This window comes from Dendropsophus ebraccatus, chromosome 8 (assembly GCF_027789765.1).
Source record: "Dendropsophus ebraccatus isolate aDenEbr1 chromosome 8, aDenEbr1.pat, whole genome shotgun sequence".
Lineage (NCBI taxonomy): Eukaryota > Metazoa > Chordata > Amphibia > Anura > Hylidae > Dendropsophus > Dendropsophus ebraccatus.
The window spans coordinates 29,757,497-29,775,565 of record NC_091461.1 but is presented as its reverse complement, the minus strand read 5'-3'; the positions used below and the strand labels follow the sequence as shown (position 1 = coordinate 29,775,565).

At 43.3% G+C, this 18,069-nt stretch overlaps 1 protein-coding gene across 1 annotated transcript; it reads left to right on the top strand.

Moving 5' to 3' along the window:
* Window positions 1–9,052: 9,052 nt before the first annotated feature.
* GPR26 (G protein-coupled receptor 26) lies at window positions 9,053–18,069 on the top strand. Its single transcript, XM_069978957.1, has 3 exons — window positions 9,053–9,717; window positions 13,894–14,007; window positions 17,321–18,069. The coding sequence occupies exons 1-3, from the start codon at window positions 9,053–9,055 to the stop codon at window positions 17,550–17,552; spliced, it is 1,011 nt and encodes a 336-aa protein (XP_069835058.1). The 3' UTR covers window positions 17,553–18,069.

Sequence of the window (18,069 nt, the reverse complement as noted above, 5' to 3'; positions counted from 1 at the left end):
CAGAAAGTCTATGTAACACGTCCCTGGGGATCTGAACAAAGGATGCTCAGACATAATGATGTTCTGTATGTCTGTCTCTTCATAGTGGAGAACTGAGAGAGGGACAGGAGGACTGTGTAACCTCTTGTCCTGTGTGTACTGTATATGCAAACCAACGCTATTTCTGGTCATAAAGAAGTTTCTAGTAGTGAAGTGAATAGTGTTGCCTCTATGATGTCTCCCATACATTGCAAATACACAAAAGATGTGACCCTCCTTCCTTATATCATTATAATATACCCTAAGGAGTGACAGCAGCCTCAAGGACATTATAGAGCAGTAGCCTGAAGAGACAGAAATGGCTGCACATCGCACCCATGGTTTATACGAAAGCTTGTTCAGCTACATTAAAAACCAACATCAGAAGTTTGTATATAATTTGAACAAATGATATTGCCTCATGTACCACGTGCCGGTCTCTGATACACATGAGTCCCTAACCAAACAACACTGCACAGCGTGCACAAACAGAGAAGGGGGGCCATGGAATGGTCTGCAACCCCAATGTCACAGGACCAAATGCTGACCGACACAGTGTGGAGTTAGTGTAGGGACTCATGTGAACCAGGGGACCTGCACGTGGTACATGGGGCAATATGGTTTGATCAAATTATATACCAACATCCTGGCATTGGTTTTTAAATGTAGCCAAGAGGCATTAGTGTCAGCCATAGGTGTGAGGTGCAGCAGCTCCTTTCTCTTTTTTGTCCGTATTATAGAGCAGTACTGAGTAGTCTAAGCTGTGATTCAAGTCCCTGGGTGATGAGTAAACGGCCAAGGTTTGTATGAACCCAGACCATTGGCATTTGAATCCCACTGTTTTCCCGTTCCATGGGAAAGGTGGTGATAGCTCAAGTCCCGCCTGGAAAGGAGGAACACAGCCTAGGTCTTAGGCTGTATTCCTGTGTTCTGGGCAGGACTCGGGCTGTCTCCACCTTTGCCACGGAACAGGAATACAGCAGGATTCAGATGCCAATAGTTTGAGTTCGTACGAACCTCAGCCCGATTCGCTCATCTATACTGGGTGACATCTAGTACTTACAGCTGTCCTTTTGCAGTCTCTCTGTGTCTTTGTCTGCCTCTGCTCTCTGAACTTACTGCTCATCCCATCTTTCTCCTCACCCTTACACCCTTGACTTGTATGAAGAGCCTGCAACCTGATCTCTCAGTGAGTTGGTAGTTCATATTGTATAAACAGAATAAAATTGAGCTGTTGAGTCAAAAAATAAGCAGTTTTCTCTAATAAGATATATTACAAAGGTTTTTTTTCCACATTTGTTTAGACTGTTAATTTATGCAATGTTTAGTAAACAGGGGTGACCACTTTATTCCATGGAAGCTAATATGGTTGACATGGATAGCTGTCAGACATCTTCTTTTTTCCCCAAAACCTAAGCTTACAGAAACAGCTGTTGCTGCACACAAGGATCCTGGGGCATAGTCACATTTTTAATTTGGACCAAATCCATCTGCAAAATGTTCTATAGACGCACAGGTTTTTTTTTTGTTTTTTTTTGACCAATAAAAGCAAATACATTCTCTCCAAAACAAATCTCAGCGTCTGTGGTGACCACATTGTCATCTGTGACTCATGGGAGGCTTATCTGCTGCTAAAGGACAAACATTCAATTGTACATTTACCCAAATGCATAATGGACTGGTTCTATCTCTATGCATTCATGTCAAGATTAAATTGACCTAGTTTGTCATGATGGAGCTACAGACTAGCAACACCAGAGTGGAGAGTACTGTCTGATGTGGCAGAGCTGAATTTGTCATGTAGCTCTCCGGCTCTGCATTATTTGTGCATCACAGTAGTGCTGGAAGGATACTACATCGTATCATGTTATTTGTATTGTCAGTGCAGGTCTGACTCAATTTATCTTAAAGGGGCTCTCCAGACTTTAAAAAAAAAAAATGATCTTGTCCTCATTTTGGGAGTGAGTTTTGGCAGCTCAGTTCCATTGAAGTAAATGGAGCTGAATTGTAATACCACACACAACCTGAGGACAGGGGTGGTGCTTTTTTCCAATCCTAGGAAACACATGTCCCCCAGAATGGTAACGATGGAAACGTCAACTTGTCTTGAGGCCAATGTGACATGGTATAATGGCTAAAAAAAATGTAATAAAAAAGAAGGCCCCAAAATTCACCAGGTCTCTGTCATGTCTGCGGCCTGTGGTTGAGTCAGGTGACGCACTGCGGCCACATATGGGGGATTTCTAGAAACACTGGGATAAGGAGAATAAATAGTGAGTTCCTTTTTTCAGTTAGTATTTGCTGTGTAAGAGGAAAAAATGGATTGAAATGGAATATCTGCCAACTTGCTTAAATTTCTGCAAAACTCCTAAAGGGTTAATGAACTTATGAAATGTTACTTAGACTACTTTGAGGGGTGCAGTTTTTACAGTGGAGGGATTTATGGGGATAACTAACATACAGGCCCCACAAATCCACTTTAGAACTGAACTGGTCCCTAATAAAATCAGAATTTGAAATTTTCCTGAAAATTTTAAAAATGGCTGCAACATTTCGAAGCCCTCTAACATCCTAACAAGTAAAAGGACGTTCACCAAATGACATCACCATAAAGTAGACATAAAGTAATTAGTTTATGTGGCATGACTATCTTTCTTAGGAAAAAAGAATTTTGAACATAAAAAAACATAAATTTAAAAAAAAATTTGCCCAAATGTTGTGTTGTTTACAAAAAAAACTACTGGATGTATCAACCAAAGTATACCACAAACATAAAGAGGAATATGTCACGAAAAAACAATCTCAGAATAACCGCGATAGTTAAAAGCATCGCAGAGATATCACTACATAAAGAGAGACAGGTCAGATTTGAAAAATAGGCCCCGGTCATTAAAGGAGACCTGTCACCCCCCGTGCCGGGGTGACAGGCTCCCGACCCCCAGTTAGATGCCCTTATAGGTACCTCATCTCGCCGAGTCCCGCTGCCGGAGCCGGTCCCGGGACGGAGATATCCCGGTCAGAAACCGGCGCGCGGGCTCTAGAGAGAGGTCCGGTGTCCGTAGAGAATGAATGGAGCCGTGAGCACGCTGCAGAGATGAGTCCGGCTCCATTCATTCTCTTTACGCCGGACCTCTCTCCAGAGCGCGCGCGGCGGCTTCCAACCGGGATATCTCCTTCCCAGGACCGGCAGCGGCAGCGGGACTCAGCGGGATGAGATACGTATAAGGGGATCTAACTGGGGTCGGGAGCCTGTCACCCCGGCACAGGGGGTGACAGGTCCTCTTTAAGGCCAAAACAGGCTGAAGAGGCAAGGGGTTAAAGGACAAAGTGATGGAGATGCCTGCCCAGCACCGTTACCATCCGGAGATCTGAAATTCTACAAGACATTGATGAAAATATGACAGGGATATGCCATCAATGATCAATTTCCAGGGAGCCGCCCATGGGTGATTGTTTGAGAAAAGTGGCAAAACTAGGCTATGTTCACACACCACAAAATAACATCCGCCATTTGAATTTAAAATAACAGCCATTGTTTTCAATCTTCAATGATTTCCATTGAAGTCTATGAATTCCGTTGAAATCTATGGCCATTGGTTTAAACAATGTATAAAATAACGTCTGCTTTTAATGTTCATGTCATTAGTGTCCATTATTGAGCAAACCATGGACATTATTTTATGTTGTTCACACGTTGAACTAGTATGATGTACCAACAGCCGTTATTGTAATGACGGCCGCCAAAGTATCTTAAACGACAGTGGTTTTGAGTATTACACAAAGGCCGTTGAAAATTCTTGTGTGAACATAGCCCTAGTGCTGTGCTGCATTGTGCCTGGCTGTAATGGGCAAATAGTCTGCATTGGGCTATACTTGGCTTTCTCTGAACCCGGAGCTATGTGGCCAAACTCTTTTCTAGCATTGCAGCTACTTCATTCCGGTAACCAGTGGGGGTCCCTATGCTTGATCCTCACTGATCAGGTATTGGTAATATATCCTTGTTTTGTTCTTTTAATGCTTCTCCTGAGACAAGCACCTTAAAGGGAACCAGTCATCTGTTTAATGCTGTTGAATCATGGATAGCATGAAGTAGGGACAAGCCCTTTTACTACGAATAGTGTATGAGTCACTCTAAAGCACTACAGTAGTTGTAATATCGGGTAGGAACAGAGCTTTGAGTCATTCCAAATAGGAAAAGACTAATGAAACTTGGCCGCCAGGGTGGTAGAAGCTGCTAGGGACCACCCCAATGAACGTTTGGTTAGGACTAGTGTGGGTGTAGGTGCAGGTGCGGCGGCAGAGATAACAGAGTCCCGACTTAACCAGATGTTACCTTTACTTAAACTTCAGAGCAATACAGAAAGATATAAGGAAAATACTGCTCACAAGTGCTAGTGCAAAAAGTATATATTACAATACTTCTTAGATGGACTTTGGTAGCAGGAGGTAGAAGAAGAAGAGAGTTCCTTGTCAGGGTAGTGTAGGGGCTGGATAAGTGCCCTTGCCCATTTAGAACACTACTCTGCCGGGATGTGAGAAGTAAAGTTTGAAGAAATCCTTGTACTCACGTTTAGATAAAGCTGTGTTATCTGACTGCCTTCCGCATGAGTAAGAGGGATACGCCCTCAAAACGTCGCGCGGCAGACGGGACCCACGCAAGCTCCGTGTATGCATACCTCTCAAGCCTCCTCAGCCGTATGATGGACATATCAATGAATGAAAAAGAAAAGAAAAGCAAAGACAGCAAACAGTGAGTCGGTCTCCAGCTTTACTATCCAATTCTATTATGACACAACTGTTATCCACATTGGCTGCCATTCACATTGCATGTCTGACTGCCTTCCGCCTACACAGTCTCGGAGACCACCCTGTGAGGTAGTACGAAACCCAGGCCTCTGTCAGAGGCAGAAGTTAACTAGTGATAGTTTCCCAAGAAGTCAAGCGTTGTCAGTAGAGAGTGGCTAATTTGCATCTGTGCTCTACTGCGGATCACTCCCTCTTCCTCTCTTTCTGAGGGGGTGACTGTCCTGAAGTGAAGATCCTCAGCGTAGGCAAGGGTGTTTCCTATGTCTCTGTTTACCCCACTGATAAGATCTAGCAGCGCATAACTGCTGTGGACTTTCTCTCTGGAACTGGAACTAGACTGCTCTGACTCCTTACTCGTCTAAAGCCAGACTACAACTAACTTTTAAACAGGAAGTGTGTGTGCAAATAGTGTAAAGCTGGCTAAACCTTCCTACATAAACTGCAGCTTTGCACAGGGGAAGTGAGACACCTAGTGGCTGGAGCCAGGCACTAACTGCACTAACTGTGGCACCTGAGTGAACTAGTTTTCCCTGTAAGGGCAAAAGAATGGGGCACTACAAGTAGCCAATGCCTGTTTCATGCTGCACATGTTTCAGGCAGTATTACACAACTGAAATGTTCCCTAGAAGATGCGGCAGGTTCCCCTGCAGTCCTTTGGAAAACCAGACAATAAATTGAGTTCTCCATATGAGTGATTCATGTCCGCTACATCTGTAGATAAGTGAAATGTTTGTATAGCACTTTGGGATCTGCTGAGACTGCAGAGATGAATGATTATAACATTTCCTTCACTTATTTATTGGAAATACAGCGCTGCAAAGTCAACTAATTACCAAGTGACAGGAAACATTCCCCCTCCCCGAGACGGCCGTGCCTCCTCCAATCTGCTCCATCAGTGTGGGGGGACCCGTATTTTTATTTCTCGCTTTCTACCATCTGCATTCCACAGTTGGTGTCAGATTGGACAGCATGGCTCCACATTGCCTGCATCTTGTTAAATGTCAACTAAATCAACAAATAGCAGGATTCTGCGGGATCCATGGTGTCACTGTGTGCGGCGAGGCAGCAGGACATTAGAGTGATTAGGAACAGACAGCATAAGCGGAATCTAGCTGGAACAAGAAGTTATTGAGTAGAAGTCAGACTCCTGGCTGACATGTTATCGGTCTTAGGAGGACAGACCATATACTTATTATAGAGGGGGGAATCACTGCACGTATCTTACTAATATCCTTTCATATGCTGATTTATATAGGGGTCCCCTAATTACTAGGAACGCTGCTTGCAGTTACCATTAGGGGAGACATGGAATTTATTGGTTACCCTAAGATGAGTTGGACGACCAAAAACATTTATTATCTAAATAGTTGGGGGTCGAACAGCTGAGACCCCCACCCAACCTGTTGGGGTCCCCAACGTCTTTAACTTGGATGGGGGGCTGTCTTCAGTAAAGTGCCCCCAATGGTAACAATTAATATTTCTTTTATCTGGCAAGCAGTGCAAGTCGCTAGTCCGGCAGCATGTGTGCTGACAGGTACCCTTTGGTGCCCTATTTAAAAATCTCAAGTTTTCCAATACTTATCAGCTGCTGTATGTCCTGCAGGAAATGTTGTTTTCTTTCGAATCTGACACACCACTCCCTGCTGCCACTTTTGTCAGAGACAGGAACTGTCCGAAGCAAGAATTTTTTTCTATGGGGATTTGCTGCTGCTCTGGACAGTTCCTGAAATGGACAGAGATGGCAGCAATTATGGATGTCAATTATGATGGGAGTTGTAGTTGTGCAACATCCGAAGAGACAGATTGGGGAGCATTACAATTGACATCATAGAGTTTTCCATCTTGTTGCAAATGGACATTATGATGTCCATTGCACTGCTCCCTAACCTGTTTCTACAGCCTAAGGCTATCAGGGCATGATGGGAGCTGTAGTTTTTTTACCAGCTGGAAAGTCACAGGTTGAGGGAGATATCGTTCTGCTGTTTTATACGTCTATTATTTAAAATTGCTTCAATCGTCCATTAAACAATGTTGTAAAGTTACTCCAGCACAGCTACACATCCTACCCACTCCCACTATTTATTTGCTTATATTCATTTTTGCTATCATTTTGCTGTCATACAGATTTCTATCACCAACCTATATTAAATATAATCTCCAAAATATACATTTGTCATAAAAATAAATGCAAGTTTCCACCCACATTGGTACTAGCACTACAGCTGTTATACAGACAGGCTGCCTACTTTCTATATACAAGTGGTACCTTGGTTTAGGAGCAGTTTGGATTAAGAGCTCACCGTTTTTCAAAATTTTGACTTGGATTAAGAGCATTGCTTTGGTTTAAGAGCTCCCTGTACTGGGTAGGAGGGGGAATGGGGGAGGGACATGGTCTGCATAGCGGGGTCTACAGCACTGTACTCTGACCCAGGAAGTCTCCCTCACCTTCCAAATCATAGCAGATCCACTTCAAGCTGGGGCTCACATCAGGGGACAGGACCGTGGAGGTAATCTCTCCATAGCTGTAACCCCTTTCTCCCTGGACAGAGGGTGCTGCTATACTGTGTTTACATATACCCTTCTCATACCTTCATGCTCCCTGCAGTCTCTGTCCGCCCTTGTGTTTCCCATCCTCTCCATTACTGTACAGTAACTTATAATATCACATATTCTGCTTTTTCTGAATGTTTGTTTTATCCATTTTACATGTTATTCAGAATAATAAATAATTATTTTTGGGGTGTGGAACCAATTGTCTGCATTTCTATGATTTCTTATGGGAAAATTTGCTTTGGTTTAAGAATGGATTTGGATTACAAGCACGGTCCCGGAACGAATTATGCTTGTAATACAAGGCACCACTGTAAATTACATAGTTAGTAGAGAAGTATTGGGGGGTTTAAGTATTTCATTTGATATTGCACTTGCATGTATCTTTATAGCAGGGTTAGGGAATAGAGATGAGCGAACCGGGTTCGGGTTCGAGTCTATCCGAACCCGAACATTCGGCATTTGATTAGCGGTGGCTGCTGAACTTGGATAAAGCCCTAAGGTTGTCTTGAAAACATGGATACAGCCAATGACTATATCCATGTTTTCCACATAGCCTTAGGGCCCTATTCCTATAACCATGCTATGGTTTGCATAATCGTTAACGATTAACGATCTCAAACAACCTGAAAACGTTCACTCATTTCCATGGAACGATAATCGTTACTTATGATCGTATTTGCGATTGTTTTTCCTTTGCTATTGCGTTCATATCTACTGCGAATGACCGAACGACGTCTTATTCAATGCGAACGATTTGCGAACCTTTTTCCGAACGAGCAACGATAAAAATAGGTCCAGGTCTTATAAAGCGATCAACGATTTCTCGTTCGGTCCTTAATCGTTAACTGCATTTCAACCGAACGATTATCGTTTAGAATCGAACGATTTAACGATAATCTGAATGATAATCGTCCGGTGGAATAGGGCCCTTAGGGCTTTATCCAACTTCAGCAGCCACCGCTAATCAAATGCCGAACGATCGGGTTCGGATGGACTCGAGCATGCTCCAGGTTCGCTCATCTCTATTAGGGTACGTTCACACTTACCGGATCCGCAGCTGATTTTCTGCACAGCGGATCCGCAGCAAATCTGCAGCAGATTTCATTTAGATAGCTAAACATAGCATCAAATCTGCTGCGGATCCTGTAGGTGTGAACGCACCCTAAGGGAACCTTGGCTCTCCAGCTGTTGCAAAACTACAACTCCCATCATGCCTGGACAGCCTTCGGCTGTCCAGGCATGATGGGAGTTGTAGTTTTGCAACAGCTGGAGAGCCAAGGTTCTCTAGCCCTGCTTTGTAGCTTAGCAGATCCTCTCAGGTCTAGTGTGATGGTCTTACTGGTCCATGCCTGGTTACTGGGAAGCCTCCTCTGCCTCCTGTGTAGGATTGATGCTCAGAGGGAGAAGCATCTTGCTTTAGTTAAACCCTCCCCTACCCATGCAAGCTCCCTCTCTCTCTCTTTTTTTTTTACACAATAGGCTCCATGTCTAGTTCTGCAAGGAGGGAGTCAGATGCAATGAATATTCCATAAAGCATCTCACCTGGGCTGCTGCTTCCTATGGACAGGCTAGTCCTTGGAGAACTTGTGGCTATGCACTAGGACAGGAGGCTTTGGTGCTTGCAGGCAGGATGGGAGCTGCACACCAGCATGCCTGATCTGGGAGGGCTCCAGCAATGGAGCTGTGGGGGATTGTTGGCTGCTCCCTGATGGTTGCGCTTATAGTGGCTGCGGCGCTGTCCAACGGGATGGTGCTGATCTGCTTCCTGGGCAGCGCTGACATCCGAGGGCAGGTGCCAGGCTTATTCACCCTCAACCTCACCCTGTGCAACCTGCTGCTCACTGCCATCAACATGCCCCTAACGCTAGTGGGCGCTGTGCGAGGCCACCAGCTGGGGGGAGAGGGGCTCTGCAGGGCTGTGGGCTTCTTGGAAACTTTTCTGACCAGTAACTCTATGCTGAGCATGGCAGCCCTGAGCATTGACCGCTGGGTGGCTGTAGTTTTCCCTTTAAGCTATCAATCTAAGATGAGATATCAAGATGCTGCAGTCATTCTCCTCTACTCCTGGATCCACTCCTTGTCCTTCCCCACTGTGGCCCTATGTCTGTCCTGGGTGGGCTTCCACCACACCTATGGATCCTGCACCCTGTACAGCAAGAACCCAGAAGAGACTTCCTTCTTGGCTTTCATGGTCCTGTTCCAGCTGCTCAGCTTCTTTGTGTCCTTCCTGGTGCTGTGTGTCACTTACCTGCAGGTGCTGAAGGTGGCAAGATCCCATTGCAGAAGGATTGATGTCATCACAATGCAAACTCTGGTCCTGCTGGTGGATCTGCACCCCAGGTATAACTCATTGACTGATCATATGAGATCTTGTAGTCGTGTTGAGAGCATGATGGGAGTTGTAGTTGAGAAACAGATGAAGAGAATCAAGGTGGGGAATACTATGATGTCTATTGCAGAGCTCTCCAACTGTTGCAAAACTACAACTCCCATCATGAACTGACAGCTGAAGGGTGTTGGGGCATGCAGTGAGTTATAGTTTTGCAACAGTTGGAGAGCTAAAAGGCAGGGAACATTAAGGTGGCTATTGCAGTGCTCCCCAACCTGTCTATCCAGCTATTGCAAAACTACAACTCCCATCATGAACTGACAGCTGTAGGGTGTTGGGGCATGATGTGAGTTATAGTTTTGCAACAGTTGAAGAGCTAAAAGGTAGGGAACATTAAGGTGTCTATTACAGTGCAAACTGTCTATCCAGCTATTGCAAAACTACAACTTCTATCATGCCTCCAGAGATGTAGGCTCTTGGTGCATGTTGGGAGTTGCAGTTTTGCCACAGCTAGATAGACAAGTTGGAGCACAGGTTTGAGAACACTGCCATGCCTATGGCAGTGCTCCCAAATCTGTCACTCTAGCTGTAGCACAACTACATCTCCTATCATATCCTAATGGTTTTACCCTCTTAATGCATGATGGGAGTTGTAGTTAAGCAAGAGCTGAAGAGAATAAAGGTGGGGAATACTATGATGTCTATTGTAGAGCTCTCCAACTGTTGCAAAACTCCAATTCCCATCATGCACTGACAGTTGTAGGGTGTTGGGGCATGATGTGAGTTATAGTTTTGCAACAGCTGGAGAGCTAAAAGGTAGGGAACATTAAGGTGTCTATTGCAGTGCTCCCAATCTGTTTATTTAGCTATTGCAAAACTACAACTTCCATCATGCCTCCACAGATGTAGGCTGTTGGTGCATGTTGGGAGTTGCAGTTTTGCAACAGCTGGATCGACAAGTTGGGGACACAGGTTTGGGATCACTGCCATGTCTATGGCAGTGCTCCCACTAGCTGTAGCAAAACTACACCTCCCTTCATATCCTAAAGGCTGCACCCTCTCAGTGCATGATGGGAGTTGTAGTTTTGACACATCCAGAGAGACATAAGATGGGTAACACTGTGGTTTCTATTGCAGTACTCCCCCCAAAACTGTTTCTCCAACTCTTGATAACAACTACAACTCCCATCATGCCATTAGAGCTGAAGACTTTCAGGACTTGATAGGAGTTGTAACAGCTGGGAAGCCAGCCAAAAGGTAGGGAACACTCCCCCCCCCCCCCCCCCCCATCTGTCTCTTTAGCTGTTGCAAAACTACAACTCCCATCATGCTCTTACAGTGTAATTTTGCAACCACTGGAGAGCCAGGAGTTGTAGTATTATCATGTCTAATGCATAGCAGATGTGAAAGTGAAGGATTTCTACCTGGAATAGAAGAAATCACTGACATTGGAAGGGATCAGCAGAACACATTGTTTTCTGGTTACAAGAGCCCTGCAGGACTACAACACATTATCAATACAAGAAGTTGGCATTGTGCCTGGGATCTATCACTAGAGATAGAAGTGGCTGCTGGGTTTGCTCATAGGGAAATAAGATAAGGATTGGAAGCTATAAATACCATTCCCATAGAGTCAGATGCAAAAGCTAATACAATGGGCTTGTTGATGGTCTGGGTTATGTAAGGGTGGCATGGCTGCTGCATGACATCATTGGATAATAGAGTGGAAATGATGCTTGTCAGTCTGAGAGGCTCTGCCCTATGTGGACATGTGGAACTATGGCTCTGGTAAACTTTCTGGATACTAGATGGGGTTGCTTTGTGTTCTTGGTTTAGGATGTAGCAGAATATTGGGTTGCAATGGATATACAGAATAACAAAAAAAGTAGTAATATAATAGCAATGTCATAGCGTTATGTAATATGATACATGTGTATTGGATGTTGGTGCTATATCCTATAGTGGCTGACAGATTACTGTGTGTGTACATGTGCTGTCTACTGACTAACCCGTGCTGTGTGTATATGTATTGTTATACACTGGCTGACCGTGCTGTGTGTATATGTATTGTTATACACTGGCTGACCGTGCTGTGTGTATATGTGCTGTCATACACTGGCTGACAGAGTGCTGTGTGTATATGTGCTGTCATACACTGGCTGACCGTGCTGTGTGTATATGTATTGTCATACACTGGCTGACAGAGTGCTGTGTGTATATGTATTGTTATACACTGACTAATCATGCTGTGTGTATATGTATTGTCATACACTGGCTGACCATGCTGTGTGTGTATGTATTGTCATACACTGGCTGACCGTGCTGTGTGTATATGTACTGTCATACACTGGCTGACCGTGCTGTGTGTATATGTACTGTCATACACTGGCTGACCGTGCTGTGTGTATATGTATTGTCATACACTGGCTGACCGTGCTGTGTGTATATGTATTGTCATACACTGGCTGACAGAGTGCTGTGTGTGTATATGTATTGTCATACACTGGCTGACCGTGCTGTGTGTGTATATGTATTGTCATACACTGGCTGACCGTGTTGTGTGTATATGTATTGTCATACACTGGCTGACCGTGCTGTGTGTATATGTACTGTCATACACTGGCTGACGGTGCTGTGTGTATATGTATTGTCATACACTGGCTGACCGTGCTGTGTGTATATGTATTGTCATACACTGGCTGACTGTGCTGTGTGTATATGTATTGTCATACACTGACTGACTGTGCTGTGTGTATATGTACTGTCATACACTGGCTGACCGTGCTGTGTGTATATAGTATGTATTGTCATACACTGGCTGACTGTGCTGTGTGTATATGTATTGTCATACACTGGCTGACCGTGCTGTGTGTATATGTATTGTCATACACTGGCTGACCGTGCTGTGTGTATATGTATTGTCATACACTGGCTGACCGTGCTGTGTGTATATGTATTGTCATACACTAGCTGACCGTGCTGTGTGTATATGTATTGCCATACACTGGCTGACTGTGCTGTGTGTATATGTATTGTCATACACTGGCTGACAGTTCTGTGTGTATATGTATTGTCATACACTGGCTGACCGTGCTGTGTGTGTATGTATTGTCATACACTGGCTGACAGAGTGCTGTGTGTATATGTATTGTCATACACTAGCTGACCGTGCTGTGTGTATATGTATTGCCATACACTGGCTGACCGTGCTGTGTGTGTATGTACTGTCATACACTGACTAATCATGCTGTGTGTATATGTACTGTCATACACTGGCTGACTGTGCTGTGTGTATATGTATATATGTATTGTCATACACTGGCTGACTGTGCTGTGTGTATATGTATTGTCATACACTGGCTGACCGTGCTGTGTGTATATGTACTGTCATACACTGGCTGACCGTGCTGTGTGTGTATGTACTGTCATACACTGACTAATCATGCTGTGTGTATATGTACTGTCATACACTGGCTGACTGTGCTGTGTGTATATGTATATATGTATTGTCATACACTGGCTGACTGTGCTGTGTGTATATGTATTGTCATACACTGGCTGACCGTGCTGTGTGTGTATGTACTGTCATACACTGACTAATCATGCTGTGTGTATATGTACTGTCATACACTGGCTGACCGTGCTGTGTGTATATGTATTGTCATACACTGGCTTAGAAGGACTGTCATTGCATCTATCTATATATTTACTATATATCTATATATCTTAACTATTTATTTATATCTATCTATTATCTATCTATCTATCTATCTATCTCATATGTATAATTCTATTTATCCCCGTTTCCCACACATTTTATACCTTTTGAGATTTGTCTGCTTCCCTATAAACAGCTGAGATTTCTATATAAATATATATATTAAAGTTGTCCATCATCCTGTGTCTGCTGGTTCTCACCTCATCCAGTTCCAGCATTCCTATGTTTCGCCTCTGGACCACATTACCACTTTTGCCACTTTTTCTGTTTTCTTCCATTGAAGTTGACAGAAATAGGAAGTCCTGATCTCCTACACCCACACGGAATGGGATAGGGATGAATTTGTTGCCTTGTCCAGTTTTATCTTGATCACAGATCCTATCTATGACCATGAAAAGAAGCTCTGAATCTCTTTGTGCTTCCTTTCCCCCTTGTTCTGTATGACAACTGTGCTGTGTTATTCCCTTAGTGTCAGACAGCGATGCCTGGAGGAGCAGAAGAGGAGGAGGCAGCGAGCAACCAAAAAAATCATCACCTTTATTGGGACCTTTCTGCTTTGCTTCACTCCATATGTAGTCACCAGGTGGGTGTGAAGAGCGGCCCAACTACTCCTACAGCTTCTAGATGCCCTGTTCGTAATATATTCTGTTCTATAGGGAAAAATTAGATGTTGTCCAGTTTAGAAAAAGTGTGGAGAGCAACTACAAAGAGTTTCTAAGGTTATGGAGTATACAAAAATACTGCGGAGACAGGACACATGATGGTGTCTTCACAGTATTTTTGCATCATTGATTACCCAGGGGGCAATGTTCCTAGATTCACCGACATTAATAAACACATGATGGTGTCTCTGCTGTGTTTGAGTTCATTGAGTTAAGGAAAAATAAGCAGATTACTGATATGGATAAAGGAAGTTCTTACATACAGCAGTCAGAAAGCTGTGGATTACTTTCTATGTAGAGAAACGGAGCGTTTTTTGAATCCTGTACAGATCGCACCAGGAAAATAACATGAAGCCGTCCTCACCTGGTGCCCAAAGGAGCAACTCATCCTGGCACAGGTAAAGAGTAGTACAGGACATGTAGTATCGCATTGTACTGTAGAGGAGATACTGGACACACACAGCAGTACAGGACATGTAGTATCACACTGTACTGTAGAGAGGAGATACTGAACACATACAGCAGTACAGGACATGTAGTATCGCACTGTACTGTAGAGAGGAGATACTAAACACACAGCAGTACAGGACATGTAGTATCACACTATACTATAGAGAGGAGATACTAGACACACAGCTGTACAGGACATGTAGTATCACACTGTACTGTAGAAAGGAGATACTAAACACACACAACAGTACAGGACATGTAGTATCACACTGTACTGTAGAGAGGAGATACTAGACACACAGCAGTACAGGACATGTAGTATCACTCTGTACTGTAGAGAGGAGATACTAGACACACAGCAGTACAGGACATGTAGTATCACACTGTACTGTAGAGAGGAGATACTAGACACACAGCAGTACAGGACATGTAGTATCACACTGTACTGTAGAGAGGAGATACTAAACACACAGCAGTACAGGACATGTAGTCTCACACTATACTGTACAGAGGAGATACTAAACACACACAGCAGTACAGGACATGTAGTATCACACTATACTGTACAGAGGAGATATTAGATACACACAGCTGTACAGGACATGTAGAATCACATTGTACTCTAGAGAGGAGATACTAGACACACAGCAGTACAGGACATGTAGTATCACTCTGTACTGTAGAGAGGAGATACTAGACACACAGCAGTACAGGACATGTAATATCACACTGTACTGTAGAGAGGAGATACTAGACACACAGCAGTACAGGACATGTAGTATCACTCTGTACTGTAGAGAGGAGATACTAGACACACAGCAGTACAGGACATGTAGTATCACACTGTACTGTAGAGAGGAGATACTAGACACACAGCAGTACAGGACATGTAGTATCACACTGTACTGTAGAGAGGAGATACTAAACACACAGCAGTACAGGACATGTAGCATCACACTGTACTGTAGAAAGGAGATACTAGAAACACACAGCACTACAGGACATGTAGTCTCACACTATACTGTACAGAGGAGATACTAAACACACACAGCAGTACAGGACATGTAGTATCAAACTATACTGTACAGAGGAGATATTAGATACACACAGCTGTACAGGACATGTAGTATCACATTGTACTGTAGAGAGGAGATACTAGACACACAGCAGTACAGGACATGTAGTATCACTCTGTACTGTAGAGAGGAGATACTAGACACACAGCAGTACAGGACATGTAGTATCATACTGTACTGTAGAGAGGAGATACTAGACACACAGCAGTACAGGACATGTAGTATCACTCTGTACTGTAGAGAGGAGATACTAGACACACAGCAGTACAGGACATGTAGTATCACACTGTACTGTAGAGAGGAGATACTAGACACACAGCAGTACAGGACATGTAGTATCACACTGTACTGTAGAGAGGAGATACTAAACACACAGCAGTACAGGACATGTAGCATCACACTGTACTGTAGAAAGGAGATACTAGACACACACAGCACTACAGGACATGTAGTCTCACACTATACTGTAGAGAGGAGATACTAAACACACACAGCAGTACAGGACATGTAGTATCACACTATACTGTACAGAGGAGATATTAGATACACACAGCTGTACAGGACATGTAGTATCACACTGTACTGTAGAGAGGAGATACTAGACACACAGCAGTACAGGACATGTAGTATAACACTATATTATAGTGAGGAGATACTAGACACACACAGCACTACAGGACATGTAGTATCACACTGTACTGTAGAGAGGAGATACTAGACAGCTAATCGCTGCAGTAATACTGAGGTTTTACCAGTAAAATGGCCACTTTAATTGGTTGATTATCTAGTTATTTACCTCTGCCGCAGATCCTGACTGCCTGTAGCATTGTATGTTAAATCTAATCTCAAGTTACGATGGTCCAGAAAAATACATTGTATGTTAAAAATATTGTAACCTGAGGCCATTGTAAGTTGAAGGACCACTGCACAGAGTACCAAATCCTCTGTATAAACAAACGTTTGCTTGCCAAAAGCGCACAATAGACTATGGCATTCTGTTTACTATGTGAATTTTTATGCTCCCCCTAGTGGTGGCTGCAGCTAGACAGAATTATAGATTTGAAGTTCCGTATCAGAAAAATGTTGCTGTGACTACAATAAAGCTTTTATTGGGACACGAATCAGCACAGAAAATTAGACCTAAAAGCAATATGCTTTTAAAAGATAAAGGAGAATTTCACTCAAACCAAACTTATAAAGTGTCCCAATTACTATAAAAATTGTTGGGGTTTGAGTAGTGTTAAGCACCGAGTTCTAATAAATCTTGCAGTAACCCAAACACCATGAAGAACTTGGGTTACTGCAAGACAAATTAGAACTCTGATGGTATGGCATACTGACTGAGTTCTGATGTGTCTTGCAGTAGCCTATTGCATTTTTTCATTTACATTTTTACACATTTCATTTACACATCCTTTGAAGGTGAACCAGCCACTTTCTGCTCTCATAAGCAGCGGATAGCTGGTTAAATGCTTGACTCTCCTATTGATTTCAATGGGGTTCCTTACTCGAGTTGAGCACTTCCTCCTTGGTGTCTTCTGTGCAATAGGGGGCTATCAGCAGGTTAGATTCATAAAACCTGCTGATACTTCCCCTTTAAGTGAGGTGTGTACAGTTTGCTAGGTATTTGTGCGATTGAAAACACTTCTGTAATTCAATGTTTTTGATACAATAATTCACCAAACTTATGCTTTTTCCATTTTTGTAGATTGGTTGAGATCTCCTCTTCCTCCCCCATCAGCTCCCAGTGGGGTGTCATCAGCCGGTGTCTGGCCTACAGCAAAGCTTTGTCAGATCCATTTGTATACTGTCTGACACGGAATCAATATAAAAACTATTGTCGGGATATGGTCAACAAACTCCTCAAGCGTAGTTCTGGCAACTCCGTACAAAGAACCAATTCTTATGTAGGAAACATGGTACCAACCACCACTGAATAGGAATAACTCTGAAAAACCAAAACATTGGCCAGGGACCAATGTATATCTACAAATACGAGATGTGTTATAAAGGAAGGACAGCCTCATACCTCCAACCTGCTGTAATGTATTGCCTTATTTCAAGGGTTTTGATTGCCCTTAAAGCCTCAAGGTGGCTTCTTGTAATATTCAAGAGCGACCAATCTTATTTCTTGAGAACTCTAAAAAATAATTTCCAACACAAAAAGATAAACTTTTATGAAAATGAATGACTGAATCTAAGGTAAGGAAGATGCCAGTAGACCATGAAGATTGGAGCCATTGCTCACTGGATCTGATGATCCTTTTGACAATCATGTATATAATTGACGTCACATATCGGGAAAAAGTGTCAAATTTTACTATTTAAACCTCAATTCATCAATGGAAGAAATAAATGTTTCATTTTTTAAGAGGAAAAATAAAATATATTCCATATAGGGAGCATCTTTAGCTCGATGATATGGCAACCTCACCAAGAAGCAGTGATACAACCATA

Bases quoted from the DNA above. Each gene is read 5' to 3' on its own strand.
- GPR26 (XM_069978957.1), top strand. From the start codon at position 9,053: ATGGAGCTGTGGGGGATTGTTGGCTGCTCCCTGATGGTTGCGCTTATA. The intron at 9,718-13,893 runs GTATAACTCATT...TTATTCCCTTAG, and splicing joins CTGGTGGATCTGCACCCCAG to TGTCAGACAGCGATGCCTGG. The intron at 14,008-17,320 runs GTGGGTGTGAAG...CCATTTTTGTAG, and splicing joins ACTCCATATGTAGTCACCAG to ATTGGTTGAGATCTCCTCTT.